General features: G+C 43.2%; 2 protein-coding genes and 1 long non-coding RNA gene across 6 annotated transcripts in view; 2 read left to right on the forward strand and 1 right to left on the reverse strand.

Moving 5' to 3' along the window:
* Positions 1-14,802, reverse strand: part of DENND4C (DENN domain containing 4C) — a 79,553-nt gene extending 64,751 nt beyond the window's left edge. For all 4 annotated transcript variants that reach the window (XM_075741110.1, XM_075741111.1, XM_075741108.1 and 1 more), the window contains exon 1: positions 14,609-14,802. The gene's annotated coding sequence lies outside the window, so the exon portion shown is untranslated. The remainder of the gene's footprint in view (positions 1-14,608) is intronic.
* On the forward strand, positions 13,879-17,413 carry LOC142599512 (E3 ubiquitin-protein ligase Topors-like). The gene is made up of 2 exons (XM_075740489.1): positions 13,879-14,294; positions 16,276-17,413. Exon 2 carries the CDS (start codon positions 16,355-16,357, stop codon positions 17,411-17,413), a length of 1,059 nt encoding a protein of 352 aa, XP_075596604.1. The 5' UTR covers positions 13,879-14,294; positions 16,276-16,354.
* Positions 17,414-17,425: 12 nt separating this feature from the next.
* On the forward strand, positions 17,426-23,134 carry LOC142599597 (uncharacterized). Its single transcript, XR_012833176.1, has 3 exons — positions 17,426-21,560; positions 21,905-22,017; positions 22,748-23,134. It is a non-coding gene; the product is annotated as an uncharacterized LOC142599597 (long non-coding RNA).
* The last annotated feature ends 378 nt before the right edge of the window (positions 23,135-23,512 follow it).

Here is a 23,512-nt window from a genome sequence, read left to right on the forward strand (position 1 = left end):
CCTTCATATAAAGGAATCGTCATTGATGCTTGTTAAATCTTAATTTTATACCACAGCAACCAGTGCAGAATTTCTTTTAATGAGTGACTTCTTTGAAAATGTCCCTGATTCACATTAAAAGCATTACATAACATGCCTATACATGTTAGTTAAAATAAGTAATCAGCAAGACAACATACTTGAGATAAAGAAGTATTAGCTACTCATTAAAATGGAAAATGGAAAGAAATTAAAACAAGATTTGTAAATGCATTTAAAGACATACTTGAAGAAGCTAAATCAGTGTCATACACAGCAAAGAGATACAGCTAGGTTGCATTAAGCCTTCAGCTTGCCGCCCTTCTTTCTGCACACATTTCAAATACCATAACTACAGAACAGTTTGGGTTGGAAAGGACCTCAAAGATCACCTAGTTCCAACCCCCCTGCCATGGGCAGGGACACCCTCCACTAGACCAGGTTGCCCAAAGCACAATCCAACCTGGCCTTGAACATTTCCAGGGAGGGGGCAGCCACAACCTCTCTGGGCAACCTGTCCCAGTGTCTCACCACCCTCGCTGTAATAAATGTCTTCCTTATATGCATTCTAAACCTACCCTCCTTCCAGTTTAAAATTGTTGCTCCTTATCCTGTCGCTGCAGGCCTTGGTAAAAAAAAATCTTTATGTAGTATTTTGCAACATTTGTAAAAATAAACGCATTACAAAGTTGGTGTGACGAAACTGATGACGCTGATTATAAGAAAGGAGATTTTTTTTTTTTTTCAGCAACAGGTGATCTTAAATCAGAACAATAAAGTTTAATTATTTGGGACAGAAGAAGGTAGAACCTGAAGGCCTGAACTTAGCAAGTTTGACCAACAGTGAGGATTTGGACACTGAAGAGTTCTGTCTCCAGGATTGTTTATAAAAATCAAATCTAAATACAAATGCTAAAGGACTGAAACTACTATTGGATGTAATGGTTAGCATTAATACTATGAATGCTTTTTTTTGAAATGTCACATTAGTGGAAATGCTTCAACAATAGTGTTTTCTTCGGCTTTTTTTTTTAAGAAGTATTTCCTTAGTGTATTCCATAGCAACAGAAAGAACACAGTGAAGGTGATTCTCAATGATAACTGTATTCAATAAATCAGAGTAATTGCTTTTGTTCCATATGCCTCAAATTATGTCTTTGTTTAACTGGATTTCAAGACATGGAGGCTAACACTCGAAGTCACTTTGAAAAGCAAGGAGCAATGCCATCATGGACTACACTTGGCAATTGAAACTTTAGACTGTTTTTTTTAAACACAAAATACAGCTATGATTCTAGCACACATATATACCCACACAGGCTTAAATGTAAGCAGCATACACAAAGACTGTCACCAATATAACAATTTAACAACCAGAACATACTGGAATATAGACACAGGGTTTCGAAAGCACTTGCACTGCAGTTGCTTGTCCATTCCAGTATATCTTTACTACTATTGCTCATATCTGTATTGTGTCAATACCACAATCACTTTTAAGCAAGCCCATTTCTTCTCAAACAAGCATGCAATTCCAGCTTATCGATTTTAGTTTGGTGCATGTGGGACAGTGGAAATCAGACCTTGCGTATGTATCACAGATGACTTAAAATTACTACAGAACAGAACATTATAAACTAGACTATTCAACATCATTAAATGAATTCAGATGATCCAAGGAAGTTACCAAACACTTAAGTCATCATTAGCAACACAGAGGAAAGTTACATGGACGTGTCTATATATATGAGTTCTACAAAGCACACATTACTATGTGTAAGAATATACCATTAGTACACACACATATATACATACACATCACAACAAAAGAAAATGTAAGGCAACGTTACTTCAAGCATATCATTAGCACTGAACAGGATTAAAACAGAAAAAAAAAATATTCCACAGATTGTCAGCCATAGATAGTCCCTAACAAAAGAAAAAGAGTTCCTAGATGTACATTTAAAGACTTTCTTTTTTGTAATGCACACATTGTCAAAAATTATGAAATAAAATAACAGTTACAGTCACTTGACTAAATCACATGAGTATTAGAAAAACTAGAGTTGCAAAAAATAACTTCACAGACATGCAATGCTCACCTTCTGCCTGTCTTAACACAACCAGCTGTGGAACAAGAATGGTTGGATGTCACCTGCGACTGGGTCTGAACATGCACATATGCAAATACAGGGCTATTCCTTTATAGCAGTTTTCAAGTAAATATTTGAGAATGTGATGGTTGCACAATTGAAATAGGCTACAAGCTACAAGCTGATTATCTAATAGAGGTCTAACACATTGTGAAAAATAAACTTAGGGACAAGGTGAAAAGCTCACAAATTACATTTAATGAAGTATTCCTATAGGCTGTGTTTTATCAGTGTTACACCCAAACTGTTCTTTCACATAACAGAAGATGACAACTATTCCAGAGGTTGCAAAGAAAATAGTCCAAGAGAAAATTAAATATAGTAGTAATAATAACAATTATTATTATTATTATTATTATTATTCTCAGAGCAAGGGAAGTACTTCATAAAATGCACTTACTGCCCCAGATAACATTAAAGGTTATCCATGCTCAGTATTATGTAATGAGTGAAACATCTGCAGCCCTGGAAACATTCTTTGTTAGAGAACTCTTTCTGTAATTGGAAACTGTTGGAACAAAGTCAAATATAGTAGCCTGAAACAAAAATAAAACAGTGAAGAAAAAGTCAAGAGACAATAGTCCAGTGGTTAAATGCCTTCTGGGAGCCCAAATCTCCTACACTGCTTTTTTTAGTTTTTTTGGTGGCCTTTTTTAATTAGGCCTGGACTGTTTTGGTTTCAGATGTCAAAGAAGAGAAGATGTTGTGTTTCAAATCCACCTGAGAGACTACTCAAGCTGTAAGAGTTCGAGATACTCTCTTTCTTGTTGCTCTCTCTACTAAGTATTAGCATTGAAATTATTTTGCCAGAATCTCCAGTGACAGAAATTTGCCAGATAAAGGATCATGTTTTGACTTCATTTTTGTTAGCTGCCTACAATACAATCAGCCATATGCCACTTCAAATCATCTCCTAAGGACTCTACAAATACAGAGTGGAAAATCCATTCACTGTTTTTTGAGGAACATGATTTTTCTCATTTTTATCTTTTGGGTGTTTTGGGTTTGCATGGCAAGGTTTTGGTAGCAGTACTGCTACAGGAGTGGCTTCTCCAAGAAGCTGCTAGAAGCTTCCCCTGTGTCTGATAGAGCCAACGTCAGATGGCTCCGCCGCAGGCCATGGCCAAGCCTATCACTGATAGTAGTAGCGCCTCTGGGATAACACAGTTAAGAACGGGGAACAAAACCAACTAGGAGCAGCTTTTGCAGCCAGAGGGAGGAGTGAGAAGATGTGAGAATCTTTGCAGACACCCAGGTCAGTGAAGAAGGAGGGGGAGGAGGTGCTCCAGGTGCTGCAGCAGAGATTCCCCTGCAGCCCATGCAGAAGACCATGGTGAGGCAAGTTGTCCCTCTGCAGCCCACGGAGGTTCATGGTAGAGCAGATATCCACCTGCAGCCCATGGAGGACTGGTGCAGGTGGATGCACCTGAAGGAGGCTGTCACCCCGTGGGAAAGCCACACTGGAGCAGGCTCCTGGCAGGACCTGTGGCCCCATGGAGAGAGGAGCCCACGCCAGAGCAGGTTTGCTGGCAGGACTTGTGACCCCGTGGGGGGACTCACACTGGAGCAGTCTGTTCTGGAAGGTCTGCACCCCGTGGAACAGACACACAAGGAAGCAGTTTGTGGAGAACTGGAGCCGGTGGGAAGGACTCATGTTGAAGAAGTTCACGGAGGACTGTCACCCATGAGAGGGATCCCATGTGAGAGCTGGGGAAGAATGTGAGGAGTCCTCCCCCTGAGGAGGAAGGAGCAGCAGAGATAATGTGTGATGAACTGACCGCAAGCCCCATTCCCCATCCCCCTGTGCTGCTGGTGGAGAGGAAGTAGAGAATTTGGGAGTAAAGTGGACCCTAGGAAGAAGGGCTGGGTGGGGGGAAGTGTTTTACAATTTGGTTTTATTTCTCATTGCTCTACTCTGTTTTCTTGGTAATAAATTAGATGATTTTTTTTTTTTCCTAAGTTGAGTCTGTTTTGCCCATGATGGTAATTGGTGAGTGAACTCCCCCTTTCCTTATCTCGACCTACAAGCCTTTCGTTGTATCTTCTCTCCCCTGTTCAGTTGTGGAGGAGGAGTGATAGAGTGGCTTTGGTGGGCACCTGGCCTCCAGCCAGGGTCAACCCACCACACTGGGAAAAAAAAACACTGCAGGAAGACATCATTCTTCTCTGTAGGTCTCTCAATTGACAGCTTTATCACATCAAACACAAGCTGCTTTATCGACACTCTCAGAGCCTCACAGCCTATCCCAACCTCACTGAACATTTTTCCTGGCTATCAAAAGGATGATTCCCATTTCTGGCTGGTCTATGATACCAGCCTCAAATCACTTGGTTTCATGTCAGCATTTTCATTCTTTCTCAGCTGCTTTTCAAGCTTGGCAGGACCTTATTAACACTTCAGAAGTCTGTCTTTTAATCCTCTTGCCAGCTCCTCATTAAGAAACTCTCTTTTGCCAACATGGCTTAAAAGTGTCCAAACCACACGCTTGACAGTGGTTAGAGTAATTGTGCTTTTGGTCTTATGCCACAGCAGTGAGAAGGTTACAGGAGGAACCGTGTTTTTGCTCTTTATGTTGCACCAAGCATACCACAATCTTGATCTGCAGCACATTTTCGCAGTGAGGGTTTGCATTAGCCCATCTGCAGCAAATGTGGAAAGAGCATAGGCGAGGCCTCCGAGCGACCCTTCTACATCACTTGCTTCGCTGGTTACCTCACAGTGATCACAAAACCAAGAAATCTTTTTTCCCTCTGAATTCTGCAATATATGTAAGGAAACTTGTGTTTCCACCCTTGAAAACCGTTGGTTATCAACCCCTGCTTGTTGCTGTGCTCGCTTATATTCCTGAATATATATATTCAGAACTGAGTATCTGAATCCATTAAAGCCCGTATTTCAGTCTTCTGAATGTATATCAAATGTGAGATCATTAGAATATTAAATTGAAGTTGCTTATTATATGAACATCTGAAGAAAATAATGACAAAGACAACATATTAGAAAGGTACTACTTACATAGACAAATATGTAAATAATAAATAATCTTCCTCAAACACTAAAAAAAGCTGTCAAAGGATAGCAAGCCTGAGATTGTCATGAGCCTTATCACTCATCAGATGGCAAGGAAATGTGAAGTTTGACATTACACGTTTTAATCCTTCTCATAATATTATCATCTAAGACTCAAAATATCTATACTGTATTACTCAACACATTGGTGGAGTTCTCAGACAAAACACTCACAGGAAACTTGATTTTCTGGGATGAACTATACAGATTTTAAACAGTAAAAGACGTGCTTAAGTCAGATCATTGCTAAGAGCATACCTGCTTAGTTACAATACAAACAGAGAGAACAGAAGAAAAGGTTATCTTTTTTAAAATTTCAGCCAACATTACTAGCAGCTTCCAACATACTTGCCTGAAAACCTGGATAAATATCCCTTCAGAGAGCCTAAAACTTACCTATGGTAGGATTCTGAAAGCAAATTTACGTATTAAGTCATATTCTCTCTTGTGCAAAGAGAAAGCAATGCAAAAAGCAATGTCAATTTACTGTTTCATATTGTTGTGCCCTTGAAGTTATTGTTATTACCCTTTATTATTTGCAACATCCATTTCTGTCATAATTTAGCACATGCATGTACACTTGTCTTCCTATTTAAAATACTCTTCATGCGTGTTTTACTGTACTTCTTTGACACATAATGTTTTGATACATAATGTTTTTATTGATTTAGTAATATACTAGAAATGAAAAATCTCGTTTCCTAAAGCAGGCTATGAGTATTGTGGACATAATTCACAATTGCTAGCATTCCTATCTCCAATTTAACCATCTAGGAATGGATTCATTCCATTTACTTAGAGGACTGATCTTAGCTTTTTCCAAATTGTCTGGAAATTCAAACAGACATCCTTTCCCAATATTTGTTCCCCCACAACTTACACAACAGCACAGTCCCATCACTGTACCCAATGCTCAGTTGCTGTGGTATGCACAAAGCATCTGAGACCCCTACGTTCATTTCTCTGCACAAGGTGGAGTGGAATTCACAATTTCTCCCTTTGCAGTAAGAAATATGCCAGCCCTCACAATCTGTTCCCAAGTATACAGTAGTGGAACATCCTCATTCTCCTCCACTGATACTGCTCCATTGTATACTTTAATGGATTACTGGCTCTGAGAAGTGGCAGGTGGGACGATAGTTACGTAGTGAGAGGATTTACCCAAGAGGTGGGCTACCAGCATTTCAGTCCCTGCCCAAAAGAAAGGATGTTACACAGCCCTCTATTACCCAGTTATAATGCTTTACATTCTGTTTGGTTTTTTTTTTCCTTCTTCCTCTGTCATTTTTTAACAGTTTTAAGACAGCATCAATACTCCATACAGACAAAAAGAGTAGGGATACAGATGGATACAAATGGAGTGATAGAAGGTAATTTTGCCCTTATCAACCTGGACGACTCAAATGCAAAGTATTTAAACTCAGACACTCAATGCAGCAAGCATACCAAGCTGAGGAAGAGATCTTTAAAAAGGTACAAGAGACAGGCACTAGAAGCTCAAAGCAGTTTCCCTTCTCAGATTTGTGCATCATCTGGCTATTAACATAGCTAGGAAAACAGTTTAAAATTAGAGGAGTGACTTATTTAATAAGATTTTTTTTCCCCTAGCAGAATCAGTTAGATCAAACATGCTGAAAAGGAGAGGTTTTGAGTTTAACAGCGTATACACTGTACATCTGATTCTCTCAGAAGAAAGAAGAAAAGCTCTAAGTGTCTTTGTGCAGGATATGTTCTGTTTTCTTTAAAATAAACTGAAATGTCACATTAGTCATTACATTCATGGTGAATGAGTCATCATAACCCAAAGGAACTTAAGGCTTTCACGTGTAATTATCTTACAAGAAGATGCCTACCAAAAAATTTCAAAGAAGAAATGCAACAAAGTATATACATCAGAGTTTGAAATGACACTACTTGTTTAAGAAAGCATGGGTGACATACTATGCCTTTTTTCAAAGGGAAACTTTCTACTTGGTCCCCAGTCTTAAACAATATACTCTTTTTATTATGCATAATGTAGGTTTGGTTTAGTCCTAGAAGAACTGTACCAGCATAGCCAGAAGTGCACAAAAAAATTCTGCTCTTCAGAGACATACAAATATTGTGGTATGAGCCCCTGTGTAAGTACATCACCAGCAAAACCAATTTTTTGTTTCCGCAGTCTGTTCTGTTTATGACTTGTGATTTTCTTACACCAGTACAAGTTTGCCACATAATTTATTAGTCTTGGAAAACTGTAGTGATATGCTTATACTTTATATATCCATGTAACAAAAAGAAGAAAAAGAAAAGAAAAAAAGGGAAAAAAAAAGCTAAGTAAGGATGCATCCCCGATGTTATACAAGAATTTAAGGTCAGAAGAAATTCAAGTCTCTCACTGATGATCCTAACTGCAAGAATTCACTTTGAGTCAAGTAAACATTGTACAGGAGACACAGAGACTTGCTTTTTCTGGTTTCATTACAATTTTGAGAAAACAGTAACATGTTTATGCAGTTAGCAAGTTTTCTCTTATGTCCTACTTACCCTTTAACGTTCAGAACTGAAAACAAACCTGAATGTGACCAGTAAGAGGCATACTGCACTCATTCATTAACAAACAACATCTATACATCACAGTGGTTCATCACTAAGAAAGCTTACAAGAAAATGACTTGTACTCTTCCTCCTCCTGTGAAATCCAAATTTTATTCATAGATGTTTGTGGAATCTATTCAGAAAACTGAACTTGCCCTCACCTGGTGAGCTTTCCTAGATTCCTTCTACAAGAAGTGGAAGAAGAGCTTCAAATGGTAAGTGAGGGCACCTAAAGTCAGGCTTTTATTGGGAATTACCCCCTAAAACGTAAGTGGTGGATTACAGGGGAAGAAGGAAGCCAAGAAAGATTAGTCTCCCTAAGCTAAAATTAACTTCTGTCAATACCCCTCGATTCATTCTTTGGTGGTTTCAGAAGCTTAAGAGGGACAAGACATATGTTTTATGTACATTAAATATTTCTCAGGCTATCCACATCCTTGAAACTATTTCACCTGGCAAACACACAGCTTATTTTTTGTGATTTCTTTTAAAGAAACCTGCAGAAGATATTGTCTATACCTTAAAAACAAAATAACCCCCACCCCCCAAAAAAATAAACAGCCTCAGTGTACTTAGAATCATAGAATGGTTTGGGTTGGAAGGGACCTTAAAGACCATCTAGTTCCAATGCCCCTGCCATGTGCCCATGGACACCCTCCACTAGATCAGGTTGTCCAAAGCACTATCCAACCTGGCCTTGAACACTTCCAGGGATGGGGCATCCACAGCTTCTCTGGGCAATCTGTTCCAGGGCTTTACTACCCCTTGTCCTGTCACTACATGCCCTTGTAAACAGTCTCTCTCCAGCTCTCCTGTAGGCCGCTTTATGTACTGGAAGGCTGCAATAATGTCTCCCCAGAACCTTCTCTTCTCCAGGCTGAACAACCCCAACAGCCTGGCTTCACAGGAGAGGTGCTCCAGCCCTCTGCTCATCTTCTTGGCCCTCCTCTGGACTCACTCCAACAGCTCCATGTCTCTCCTGTACTGGGGCCCCCAGAGCTGGACGCAGTACTCCAGGTGGGGTCTCACGAGAGTGGAGTAAAGGGACAGAATCACCTGCTGGTCATGCTTCTTTTGACGCAGCCCAGGACACGGTTGGCTTTCTGGGCTGCAAGCGCACACTGCCAGCTCATGCTGAGCTTTTCATCAACCAACACCCCCAAGTCCTTCTACTCAGGGCTGCTCTCAATCCATTCTCTGCCCAGCCTGTAGTTGTGCTTGGGATTGCCTTGACCCATGTGCAGGACCTTGCACTTGGCCTTCTGGAACTTCACGCAGTTCACACAGGCCCACCTCTCACACCTATCAATCTCCTTCTGGATGACATCCCTCTAGCACGTTGACTGCACCACACAACTTGGTGTTGTCAGCAAATTTGCTAAAGGTGCACTCAACCCCACTGTCCATGTCACCAACAAAGATGTTAAATAGCACCAGCTCCAATATCAGCCTCTGAGGAACACCACTCATCACTGGCCTCCACTTGGACATCGAGCTGTTGACCGCCAACCAAATCCTCATCCACTGAGTGGTCCATCTGTCAAATCCATGCCTCTCCAATTTAGAGACAAGGATGTCATGCGGGGCAGTGTCAAATGCTTTGCACAAATCCAGTGCAAACTTAAGTCCATACTACCTTCAAACAGAACGATTTTCTGCCACTTACCTACACCTTGATACCGAATAGTTTATGTTCTCATTAGAGTTGTTCATAACTTAAGATGTTACTGGGAGAAAACAATGAAGGCATAGGCAGAAATTACTCCCTAGTCTAATCAAGCTGCTGCTGTTAATTCCAATGATGCCTGGCTGATAACTGTTGAGAACTGGCTACACCAGTTTTCATATTTTGCAATAGTCCCATTCAATGGTTAGAGTAATCAACTTAATAACCTGTTGCTGTGACTCAGCAGTTTATCTTATTTGTCCTTTCTATAACTTTCTCTTAGGCCAAGATGGATATCCTGTAGAAGTTTCAGGGCTTAACTATATAGCTATATATGCCTTGATTTCTTGCTTTTCCTGAAACATTAATTAAGTGTTCAAACTTCTTTTTCTTCATATGCTGCTCCTAGGTAGCTGTTCTCTAGTTGTGGTTCTCTTTCTCCCGAATTCAACCATAATTTTACCCCTTCTTAAAGCAGAAAGATATAGTTTATACATTATATAGACATGGCTGGAGGATATCTTACTCGCAAGACTTCTACCCATGTCAGGTTTCTTATCTGGGTGAGGGTATAGTTTCTTCCTCAGAGAATAACAAAGGCTGGACCCATGCTATGTGACACCAGGAACAGCAGCACTGGGTTGCCCAACAAGGAAAAAAAAGAATGCTTTCACCAGTCACACAATGCCTTAACATGAGATACTTGCAATGGGGAAGAGGAACACTGAAGAATGCATCAGTGGCTAAACTTCAGTTTAAGCATTACTGATCAAAGACTGTAATTAATTATAAAGTCAAAAGCTATCACTGAAATGCATAGGTTTGGAGAGAAAGCAAAAACATGGTGTTCTTTGCCTCTCTGGTTAAAAATGGCTGTTTTGTAGTAGAGCTGCAATTTGTTCACAACTGGAAAACACTTTCATTTCAAGATGAAGAAAGCTTCTGCTACTTTGGAGAGTTGTAATTGTAAACTCAGCTTTTGCTGCCAGAACTGAACAACTTAATTTGCAAGTCAATCCCTGATTTACACTATTTTCAACATCTTTTAGACAGAAAAACACAGGCACTTGGTTGATGCTGAAAAGCATCAAGTATCTTTAGAGAAGTTTTTGAGAGCAAAGGAAAGGAACTGAATTGTCACAAAATGTGAGGACGAAAGCTGAATAAGGCAAAACTGGCTCACTACATTTAACTGAAACAAAGCAAAGGGAATGTCTAATGACATGCGAGCCAACCTTTAGGCAAGAAATCATGGGTATGGTTTTACTGTTCTCAGTATCAACAACTTACAGTTTGCTGCTCTTCAAAAAAAAAACTTAAAACAAAGAGACACATGCATAAACTGAGAACATCACTATAATCTTTGCTATTCTGATAACTTTTCAAGTTTCTTGTCTGCCAAAGCAAACAGTAAACATCAGGACCACGTTTATGCCCTTGAAGAGGCTGTAAGCAGAAACAAAGGACTAGAGTGAGATATTAATCAAGATGAAACTTTCTGCTCTATTCCAGCTTGGAATGCATAGCACAGTGTAACTGTATTCCTGAAATTTTAGAATAAGTAAGTCTGTATGCGCATATTTTGTGACAGATGCAGTCACAAGAATAACTGAACATGAAACAGTTGCGCTCCACCAGGACCTATGCTGCAGTCAAGAAACAGTTTTGAATTAACTCACTTCACTTCCAACAACCATTTGCAGAGGTGAGAGTTGTGAGCCTTTATCTCCACATACGTGTAGAAAGACAGCACTCTCATTATCATCATGGGCGTGGGGTATTTCCAGCAATATTACTTTTTTTATCCAATGAGAAAGAAGCAGCATCACATTTCTGCATAACCAAGGGCAACAATTTTGAGAGAGGAATGGTTTTTGTAGCTAAACAGAAGCTCAAAAGTACATGAAAAAATCCAAAGACTTCAGTTCACAGCCTGAAGCACTATAGGAGGAAAGTAGGTCTCATACTGCACAGTGCAGCAAACCGATTCTCATTCTACAGATTTGAATAAGCAGTAATGGACAACTATCTGGCAAGTCACATGGAAAGCAATTTAGTAACTATGACTATGATCCCCATGAACTATTTTAGAGGTCACCTACACCTACAAGATCTTCAGTATCTTGAATATTATTCAAGAAAGCGGCATACCGAAGGTGGGTAATCCATGCTTTGGGATGACTCGCAAACACAGGGGAAAAAACCAAACAAAAAACAAACAACAAAACAGTTCTACCAGATAGATCTGTACAGTGCAAACTACCTTTAAACAAAAAGATGCCAGATTTAGAGGTTACAGGTGCTTTTTGTTGTTATTTTAGTCAGGAGGCTAAGTCATTCAGAAAAGGAGACACTGCTACATGAAACCGGTAGGATGACCAAACATAGTAGTCTTTATGCATACTGATTTATGACTACGGCTGTCATTGAAATTTATCTGAAAGCTTAACAAATAAGACCTCTCATCTTACATAAGAGTCAAAAGACTACCTTACCCTCCTCTTACAACTTTGACAATACACCTTTCCTACCTCATCCTACTGACACTTTTTTCTATTGTATTTTTAAGCAAACCCAGACACGTGCATCAAGGGTAACACTGGAAATTATTTGTCCTTAAAGCATATCAAGGTTGAATTCCAAATTCAATTCTCCACTGGTCAAAGGCAGACCTAAGAAAGAATCAAGCTTAAAAAGATACCATTTCAAGCACTATATTTCAATACATAACACTGCTACTCCGAATAAGAATTCATACAAGTTGAGTCAGTGAGATGTTATCCATACCACCATACAGGCATCCCAATTTTGCTCAAGTTAGGTGGTTTTCATTCAAAAAAAAAAAAAAAAAAAAAAAAAAAGTTGATTGGAAAGAAATCCCACACACAATCTTCAGACAAGAAAACAAGCATGCAAGACATAGTCCAAGATCTCATTACATTTACTTTGGGCTACAGAGAGACCAACCTTAACCTAAGAAGGAACAGCCAAATGTAACATTATACTCAACCACAAGTATTTAAGAAAATATCTATCGAAATTTATAAGATTTGTTTTTTTAAATCCAATTTTTGAGATTTTAGCAGTAGTAAGTGTCTATGTGTACTAGTAACCATTTTAACACAGAAGTCAGAAGTCATGTAGGCAAGCCAATATTTACATTTCTGGTTTCTACTGAACTCTCTCATTGCACTACACGAGACAGAATGCATTATTAGCATTCCATATCCACTGAAGAGCAGCCTGTCAGTCAATTATTTAAAAAAAAAATCTTTAAAAAGACTTACAGTCACATTTATAATAGAAACATTCTCAAGCTAACGGTTGTGATTTATTTTTTGAATTATTTTTTTTTTTTAGTTAGTGTCCTTTGTGCCAAGCATTTGGAATATTTATGCTAGTCTGGTTAGTCACTGAAGTTTGGTCATGACTGCTTTTCACAAAAAAATACAAGTAAAAATCCTTTCATTTTCCAAACAGGTATGAAGTAATTTGCATTCTGTCATTATTTTTTCCCCGCAAGAATACAGAGAACGTTTACTGCATTAACTTCCAACATGCTACCTTAAAAAGTGATGAAAACACTTTTACTAACTTTGTGTTTAGTCTACACAAGAGAATAGCCAACAACAGTAATTAAAAGCAAATAACTTTCATGTACAGGCTCAAATTGAGCTTAGTTAAAAACATCATAACAAGCCAAGAAAATACTACAGAAGTCACCAGAAGTCACACTAACACAGCTTACAGAAAAAAAAAGAGAGAAGATAAACACCCTGTTTGTTCACAAGCTCAGGTCTCATGCAGATCTGAAAGTTCAGCCATTGGCATTAAGTTTGAAATCAGTACAACAGTCCATGTTTGCAACATGCTTATCTTAATAGCAAAAGAGAAAACTGCATTAAAAACATTGGTACAGAAATTTATTTAGATTTAATATAATTTTGTTTGGGTTTTGCATCCTAAGATTGCATTTATGTTGTGCTTGGATACTGCGGAAGATCATGTTTGGCATTAACAGCACAGTTCATCAGCTTACATCACATTTAAAGCTTCTGACAGCTTCTGCAAATATTTTTTCCCTATTTGACATACGAAGACCCTAGCATATCACAAGATCCTGTTGCTACACAGATTATCTGGTCATGCAGCAAGGGCACATCAAATATCCCCAGATGATAGCACAGGTTGATTAAAAGTTATGGCTCTAGCTTTTTCTTTTTTTTTTTTTTTTTAAGCTGCAGAACTAAACTGTAAGTGCTATAACATCTTCCTGAGACGATCAGTTTCCAACACATAGCATGACTATTACTAATCGTGCCTTTATCATTGGGTTGCGGGAAGGCGAGGGACGATCCCTGCTATTCAAACATCCTTCTACCAGCCATGACGATCTCCATTTCGGCACAGATAGGCGTAAGCCCTGACAGCGCAGAAGCGTTAACACCTCACTGCAGACACAGCGCACTAGACTCCCGGAGGCCTCGCTGCCGGCCGAACACTGCCCAGGAGCTAGCCTGGCCTTCGTCCCCCGCAAGGGTTAAATCGGCTGACGCCGGAGCCTAGGGGAGGAGCCTGGGCATGGAAAGGGAAAGAAAAATGGAGAAATAAAGGAGGGAGTTGCCCGGGGACTCACCTGCAGCGCTTGCCACCTGCGCCGCGCCCCCCCTCCCTCCGCCAGCCGCGGCAGGCCGAGCGCCGCCCGGAGAGAAAAGGCTGCGGCGGACGGGAGCAGGGACTTTAACAACAATAATGATAAAAATAAACAAACAACCAGCGCCTCAGCTCTCCCGGCCCCGCGCGGTGCGGGGTAAGGACTAACTCCAGCGCGGAAGCTCTGCCGGGCCAGGAAAGGAGGAGAAACAGGAGCCTTTCCTAAGGACGGACGCGGCGCCAGGGGAGCACCCTAAACACCTCCTTCCCTCTCCGCCGAGGAGGGAAATTTCCTCCGGAGGTGGAAGAAGGGAAGGAAGGGGCCGCGGGTAAAAGAGGGGTCCCCGCCGCTCGAGTCGCGGCTTCCTGCCGCGCCCCGAGGAGGGGGCAGTGGAGGGCGGACAAGGCGCCAGGTCCAGCGCTCACTCCCCGTCTGTCAGGCCCCCTGCCTGCCCGCCCGCGGCCGCTCACCTGCTGCCGGCTCGCCCGCCGACAGCCGCCACCGGGCGCCCCTAATCCGCCTCAACGGTTGCGGCACTCCCGGCCGGGAGCTTCTCCCCGCGCCCGCCGCCTCCTCAGGAGCCTCCGGACCCGCCGCTGCTCCCGTTTGGGGAGGAAGCGGCCACCATGTTACTTTCTCCCCCGCAAACGCAAACAGGCGGGTCTAGGGCCCGCCCCGAAAGGAGGCGGCAGCGGCGGCCGGGCAGCGGTGTTACTGCCAGGGGGCGCCCACGGGCGGCGGCGGCCGGGAACGGTCGGGCTGCGTCAGGGGCGGCGCGGCGCTCGGCCGACCCGGTCGCCTTGGCCCGCGGCGCGGGTGCGCGGGAGGGAGAGGGGTATGGCCCGGGGACCCCCTTTAAGCAGGCAGCTGGGTGAGGGTTAAGGGTCTGTGGGATGGCGTCTCCCGCTGGCGCGGGCCTGTGCCCCGGCCAGGGCTTCTGTGAGATGTTGGTTTGTAGCAGGAAAAAGAAATGTCAGAAAGGGACGTCAGCAGGTCTTTTCAGCCTTCTGCCCAGACAAGGCTGCTCGCTTCGTACTTGATTCTTGTTACCCAAAATAGTGCTCGGGGCATTTTCTCAAAGGTGGGAAGCTGTAGTAGTATAGTCAGGTTCAGAGAGAAATACCCGAGCCCTCGAGAAGTCAGGAGCCTGTTTCATTGAAGTTTTAAGGGAGCAGTTCTGTCAGTTGAATGTCTGTAACTCTATGCAGCCAGTTGCAATTCATCCCAGAGTACTGGAGGAAGTAGCAGATGTTACAAGATGACTTGCAGAGGGATCTAGCTAGATTGGAGCATTGGGCAATCTGCACCTGGAATGGAGGAACGCCAGACACAAGTATAGACTGGGAGAGGAGTGGCTGAAGAGCAGCCCTGTAGAAAGGGATCTGTGGGTGCTGGTTGACATTAAGCTCAGCATGAGTTAGCAGTGTGCCCTGGCAGCTGATGAACCCCCTTGCCATATGTGCCTGGAGACATCTACCATGACCAGGGGGACCCGACGGAGCCCTGGGAAGACACGGCCAAGCCCTTGGTGACTGGCATGAAACACCAAGACCAAGTACAAGACAAGAGATGGGGGATTGGAGTGGGCAGTGGCATTGCTGGGGCTGCAGCGCGTGTTGTGATGGATTCTGATGGGTTCTGATGTCGCCGAGTCCCTGAGCGACAGTTTTGTTGTCACCAAGTCCCTGAGCGATGTGTTCTGATGTCACCGAGGGATGAACTGCAACATCTCCAAGCAATGGACTATGATGTCCCTAAGCGATGGATTTTTGCCATGCATCCCTTGCTGCTTATAGCTGGGTGCTGTCTTACCCAGCTGGCTCATACCTGTGCTCCAGCTGAGAGAATTGGCAAGGTTTTGTGCGTTGAGAGAGGCCCTTGGTTCTGGTGTCGTGTTCAGGGAGCTGTTTGTTGCAGCTCTCAGTGCCCAACCCCAGAGCTGTCAAAGGATTTTCCCCAGCCCTGCCAGGTCCAGGAAGCCGGGGCACCCCATAGGTACGCTTGTAGCAGCAGAGGTGAGCTGTGCGGGGATGTGTCACCTTGGGGAGCTGGGAGGGTTTCCTTCTTGAGGGACCTGTGCATTCCTTCCACCCCTCCCCGGGCCAGCCAATGACCGTGGGCTCTCTTCTTTTTCTAGGGTGACACCCACAGCTGCAGCAGCACAGGTGAGAGGGAGCGACTTGACATCTGCAGCTCCCCCCAGCCCACTGCAGCATATGGAGACCACGGCCACAGAGCTGGACAACTGCTGTCCAATATGCCTAGGTAGCTGGGAGGAGGCCAGCTACGTGACCCCATGCCTCCACCAATTCTGCTACCCGTGCATCTTGCGGTGGGCTGACAGCAAGCCCGAGTGCCCCCTCTGCAAGAGGAGGATCCTCTCCATCACACACTCGGTGCAGGCGGGCGATGACTTTGAGGAGCATGTCATCACACCATTTGTGGCGTCATCAGTCATCCGCCACCAGGCAGGAGGAGCTCCTGGCCATCCAGCTGCCCACAGCCTCCGTCGCCTTGCAGCGACACAACCACAGCCTGTGGGTCTGGTGCCAAGGGCTCCTCTGGGCGGCCTCCAGCCCAACACCTGGGCATCCCTCTTCCGGGACCACCCAGCCCTCCTCCAGCCCCTTCTGACCTGGGTACGTCAGGAGCTGCGACAGATCTTTGGGAACCGGCATTTGCAGGCAGCCACAGCAGAGGGCCTCGTCCTGTCCCTCCTGGTTCTCTTTGGGCTGGAAGAAGATCTACTGGTCCAGCTGCTGCGGGCCTCCCTCCAAAACCACACGTCAACGTTTGTGCACCAGCTTATGACATCTCTGTGCAATGGTCCAGTGGGGAGGCCCACCGTCTGCTGGGCCTGGAGGACGGCCATGCTGCCAGAGGGCAGGAGGGCAGCCCTGTGGCTGCCCCTGGCCCCGCTGCCTCCCAGGAAGGGTCTCCAATGCCTGGCCCGGCCCACTCTGTCAGCCCTGAAGGAACCAATGAGGATGACCTCCCCAGCACCTCAGCAGCTGCCCTTCGTGGGGGTCCTGGCAGCCCTCCCTGTGCCCCTGTTCCTATCCCCTGGGAGCAAGAGCTTCAGGAGGAGCCTGAGGAGGCCACGGCATGTCCATCTGCTTCCCACCGGGGCAGGGAACGGTCCCCTGGGGAGCCACAGCGACCCCCAAAGAGGAGGGCTGGCAGCCCCGAGGCCTCTTCTCCAGCCAAGAAGAGGCTGCCCCACCAGCAACAGTAGAACGACACCCGAAGTGCTGCCGAAACCAGGGCTGGGCTAGCAGCAGGGGCACGTGCCAGCTTTCCAGGGCTTCCAGCCCTCTAAGTTCAATTATCAGGCAGTAAAATAAAATAAAGGCCTGAAAACTGCAGAAGCCATCTCGGTGTTACTAAAAGGTGGCATTGCTATCCCCACCTGTGGTGCTGTCTCCCTGTTTTCCTGGGTCTATGCTCACAGTTTTGTCTCATTATCCGTAGCAGAGCACCATAGAGCTTTCTTCCTCTGGTCTTCCACTGCCTCGTTGCCCTGCTTTCACCATCATGGGGCTGGAGCTGTGCTCTTGAAGTGCATCTCTCTCCAGAGCACAGCGCCGTGGGTCTTGGCCCTCTGCTCTTGCAGGGCCCCTTTCCCTTCAGCAAGGTGCCATGGTGCCTGGCCCTGCACTCTTGCAGGGGCCCTTTCCCCTGATTCGAGCTCCATGGGGCCTGGCCATATGGACCCGAAGGGTCTCTGTGCTGACTGGAGCACCCTTTAGTCAGGTTGTCTGGTCTTGCTGGGTTCTCTTTCCCCTCATTCAAGTGCTACAGGACATGACCCAAAGAAGATGGATGTGCTACTGCCATCGAGCACAGGCTTTCTTCTCGCTCCTCCAGATCCAGTCTTGGCACTAGTGTTTTTTCTTCTCTGCTTGGAAAGGACGCCTCTGTAGTAGATGGGCACCATCAGTCTCCCAGCGCCCCTCACCACCACCACCACTCCTTCCCATCGCATGCTCTCTGCAGGACTTCCCTCAGCACAGCTCCTCTCTGCTGCAAGTCAACACTGCAGAAAAGGCAGTGCATTTTCTCCGTGCTCCCTGGGGCCCCTTGCTTTCCTCTTGCACACCGCCCTGTGAGCCCTTCTGCAGCCAAGCTGGCCATGTGCGACGAGGGGAGGGACAGAAGGCAGCGGCTGGGTTTGGCACCAAGAGCTGCTTCTGGACCCCAAAGAAAGACCCAGGTCCCAATGGCACAAAAGGCCAAAGCTCAACTTGAGTTGAAACTGGCCAGTGTTGTGTCAGAAAACAAGAAAGGATATTTTTAAGTGTGTTAATAGCAAGAGGAGGTCTAAGGAAAACATTTGGCCAATCCTTGATGAAGATGGTCACCTGGCAAATAGGGATGCAGAAAAAGCAGAGGCATTTCATACGTCTTTTTGCCCCAGTCTTTAATCCTAACAATAGACCTTGGAGCCTGGTGGGATTCATCCCAGACTACTGTAGGAGGTAGGAGCTGTTAACAACAGAACCCCTCTCAATCATCTACCAAAGGTCTTGGGAATCTCCTGACTGGAAGCTAGCCAACATTGTTCCAGTTTACCAGAAGGGCATGAAGGAAGACCCAGGAAACTACAGACCTGTTAGTCTAACTTTAGTACCTGGAAAAATTATGAAGAAGATCATACTGGGTGCTACTGAAAGGCATTTCAAGGACAATGCCATCATGAGGCACAGTCAACATGGGTTCACAAAGGGAAAGCTCTGTCCCTCACAGCATCCTTCTGGACAAGTCATCAAACTGTGAGATGAGCAGGTGCACAGTGCGTTGAGTGATGAACTGTCTGGCTGAAGGGCAGAATTGAAAGGGTTGTAGTGGATGGTGCTACATCTGGCTAGTGGCCAATCACCAGTGGCATTCCTCAGGGCTCAATTCTAGGGCCAGTTCTGTTTAACATTTTTATCAATGATCTGGATGCAGGAGTTCGATGCACCATTAGTAAGTTTGGGAGGTGCTGTTGACTCAAGCGACAAGATGACTTGCAGAGGGATCTAGATAGATTGGAGCATTGGGCAAACGTCAATGGCATTACATTTAAAAAGAACAGATGCTGGATTCTGCACCTAGGATGGAGGAACGCCGGACACAAGTATAGAGTTGCTGGAGAGCAGCCCTGCAGAAAGGGATCTGTGTATACTGGTTGACATTCAGCTCAGTATGAGTCAGCAGTGTGCCCTGGCAGCCAATGAACCCCCTTGCCATATGTGCCTGGAGATGTCTGCCATGGCCAGGACAACCGAAAGCACAAGTATTCAATGCTTTTTTGGCCTCAACCTTTACTTCTAACCTCCCTTTCCCTTGGGCTGCCTGGTCCTCTTAGTTGGAGAGCAATGACTGTGAAAACAGTGACTCCAGCAGTCAGATTAGATGGTCATTATATGTGTCTTCCATGTGAAATCTTTTCTCTCTTCTCTTCTCTTCTCTTCTCTTCTCTTCTCTTCTCTTCTCTTCTCTTCTCTTCTCTCGTCTCGTATTCCATTCCATTCCATTCTGAATAAGGACTATGTCTTCCCTTCTGGCTGCACATTTCCATCACCTCACAACAGCTCTGACAACCACCAGACATTCCACTAAGCCAGTTCAATTCAGTAACCCACTAGGAAACTCAAGGAGTATTGTAATGGGTTCATTTTTTTCCAAATTTGTGAGTTGAATAAGGTATCCTAAAAAGTCACTGAGCACCAGAACTGTCAGAAAAGGTGAGATGACCATCTTTTTGGTAGCAGCAAGTCATTATATTGCTCATGCCATCATTAAATTCCACCCACCCAAAGGAGAGAATGAGGCCAAGAGAAAGACAGCTAATTTATCTCTTCTTGTTCCTCTCTAGCCCTGAGAGATTAGCTCTGATCCTTGCACCCAAAATAATAGTTTCCTGGAATATCGTGAGTTTCTTGATCCATTCTGTCCTTATTATCTTTTAACAGGAGCAGATAATCTAAGCATCAATGGGTTTTTTGTTCAAAAATAATACTCCATAGCAGGCATATGCCAGGCAGCTTGTGACTGATGCTGAAAAGCTATAATTTAAGAATTTTATGTTATAGCAACTGAGCACTTGATAATTTCTTCATAACTGCTGGAAGAATTCATTCCATAATCCTGTAGTTGTCTTCGCAGTCATATGAATTATGGGCATGACATCAGAGACCACTTCATCTCCTCTAGCTTTTGGAATTGACATATGGAGTAGGAGTTTTGTCTAGAAAATGGATAAGGAAAATCAACAAAAGGATGGTTGCCTGCTGTCCCAAGGAGTTCTGCTAATTGTGATCTGTTAAAAATTGATTGAAGTAAGGTTGTCACTGTAATGTGGTAGATCCTGATCATTGTTTACTTTTGAATAGCTGTGTAAGACAGAAAGCTCTGAGTCCAAGTGTTTCATCTTATTGTACAGCTGGTTATGTTTTCACAATTTATTCTCTTAGACTATATGATATGAGGTGGAAACTGAAGACTCACAAACTCTTTCTAGCTTTAATCAGTTGGTGACATACAGAGACAGGATAAACATACGGTCATCATACATAGCTTCAGCTTAAAACATGTATCTGATTCACTTTAATTAAAAATGTAACTGTAATTGTGAACACTATTTCAACAAACCCATCTATCTGAAAACTACCATTTTGTCTGAACATGTCAGAATTTCAATCCAGTCTTGTAAGTTTTCTCAAGTTGTCAGTGTGTTATATGATCAAAACCTAAGTTAGATGAGTTCTTCTTGCTGGAAAGATCTTCATAAACACCAGCAGAGGAGCAGAAGGATCTCTTTCTTTATACAGTCATCTTTAACAAGTTAACATTTGCTGTTTAAAATACTGGCCTAAATTCAGGAATACTTTCAAATTATTAGTTTAAAAAATCAAGTTATCTCAATCTTCTCTGTATAAAACGTGGCAGAATTTTTTGACATATCTATCTTTCTAGGGCTTTCTCTGTTTATTTTTCTGGAAACACTATGTTCCCTTTCCCTTTAAAACCTTTCAGTTACAGACTCTCTGTGTCCAGCTTAGAAGGTAATGGGTCTTAGAATTGTTATAAAAATGATATGATTCCATTGAGTATTATTTCTTATAGAAGTCCTCAGGAGCTGAAAAAGAAAGGTTACTCCTGCTAAAAATGATTGAGCCTGGTACCTCTTGGTTTTGACAACCCATAGAAAATGGGATTTTAGATAAGCACAAGGTTCTTCCAATGTCTGTTTCTGCTGGAACTCTCCATTGTCTAGTCTTTGCTGTTAGCTTTTGCTCTATATTTTTTTAGCAGGTTCCTGGGTTTAGTTGGCAACAGCTACTTCTCTCTACTCAGCTGAATGCTCCGTATGCTGCTGCATGTCGAACCTGACTGGTCAGCCCACACAAGCAAAAACACACAAAAGACAGTCATTTTGTAAGTACACTCAGGTTTGTGATTTATGAGATTTTTTTGATCTATCTTTAATTGCTGAGATAATTGATCCTATCCTAATACGAATATCTCTGAACATAAATTTTGTTTTAAAGTTTGGGTCAATTTGTCCTTTGCCTATCTAACCTGACTTGTGACTTGTAGGTACTTACCTGGGTCTTACTGGCTGTGCTTAGTAACATAACCTCATTTTTAATTTCCTTTCCAAGAAAACTCATTTCTTGTAACCAGTTCAGTAACATAGACCCTGAAATTCTCATTAGCTTAAGTCTTCGCTGTTTTTGTCAGAATAGTCATCATGGATAACTACTTTTTGTTCCATTTAGACTTTTGCAATACAATGATGACAGCTAAGTGACCGTGAACTTGATTTGGTTTCTCCTTCACTTGTAATCACATTCTATCATGTGTGTAACAGACACATAGAATAGCAGTCAAGGTAATGAGAATATCCTAGCGATTCATATTGAATAGAAGATATTGATAGTCTGGGGCAGAAATTGTTATCAATCCTTGGGGAATACTGTGTCACCAAGATATCTATTAGTATTTTATATGGAAAAGGGCAGTGTTAGAGAAAATAGATACACAGTTTAGTTTAGAGATGCTATGATTTCAGCTGAATATATTGAAAATACCTGGAAGAGATGTCTTACAAAGAGACTAAAAAATCGTAACTTGCTCAATTTATCAAAAGATCTGAGTTGACTTGATTAGAATAAATAAGTGCCTTCACAAAGAGTAAATAGGACTTTTTAATCTAGAAAAAAGCAACAGGAAATAAGGGCTGGAAGATAACGTCATACAAACTCAGATGTGAAATAAGACATAGTTCCTTACCATGTAATAATAACCAATAGAACCCACTGAAAAATGGTAGATATTTAATTTCTGTCTGCTTTTCTGTGAAGCCTTGTTTACTCCTGTGAAATCTAAAGAAGGCAATATGAGCTAATGATTTTTATTGGCTTCAGCATCTATGATTAACTCCAACACAGCTCATTTATTTTAAAAAATAGAGCCTACCCAACTAGCCTTTCATTGGTCCTGTGAGGACTGATTGGAAGTGCGTAACAGTGAGCAAAATGCATTTGTTATTTTATCTTTTCTTAACAGAAGGAGAAAAGGTAGATGTGGAAAGCTTTGACAGTATTATGTTCCTTATTAAGTCTCATGGATACTGTTGGAAATGGGCATGCTCTTCGAAAACTGAATAAAACAGAAAAGGAAACAGAGGCAAGTAAACATAAACATTATCATTATATTACTGTTTTCATTTAAGAATTAGAGGAGCAACAATTCTTACACTAGGGAAGTGCAAAATACTTTCTGAGAAGGGAGCAGGGAAGTGGCTAAGAAGCTAAGTCCACTGTTACAATTTTAATCCGGGAAGCACATACCTGAGATCCTTCCCTCAAAGGGAAGGATCACTCAGTGAGAATACTGGAGTTTGGGTCAATGTTTCAGAGCATATGTAAATACAGTAAATGGGTGTGTATGTGTTTGGTTGGGTTTTTTGCTTTCACAGTGCCTTTTTCATTTATTAAGTGCTTTACAGGGAAAAGAGTGAGAAGTCAGATGTGAGAATAGGCTAGGTGCAGAGGCTGGTTTGTATGTAGAAATAAAATACTTGATCCTGTTGGAGAGTCCCAGAGTGCAGAAGTGATTGTCTTTAAGGGCTCCTCAGGTAAACAGTTAGCTAGAGGAATGCTGCCTAGCCCTCTTATTTTCTCAGCTAATGGTGTTTACATTTGAACACAGAAGATTCCAGCATTCCCAGAGGCGTCTCTGTTCAACTTTTGTATCTCCTGCATGAAAAACTAGGCTGAATGACCTTGTAACTTACTTCTGGCATCAGATGAGTGAGGAGTGAGGTAGGATGTCTCCCTATCCAAGGTTTATGTCATTGGCTCAGGAGCGACTCAGCCTTTCAT

This window comes from Balearica regulorum, chromosome Z (genome assembly GCF_011004875.1).
Source record: "Balearica regulorum gibbericeps isolate bBalReg1 chromosome Z, bBalReg1.pri, whole genome shotgun sequence".
Taxonomy (NCBI): Eukaryota; Metazoa; Chordata; class Aves; order Gruiformes; family Gruidae; genus Balearica; species Balearica regulorum.

Coding starts and splice junctions, on each gene's coding strand:
- LOC142599512 (XM_075740489.1), top strand. CDS start 16,355: ATGGAGACCACGGCCACAGAGCTGGACAACTGCTGTCCAATATGCCTA.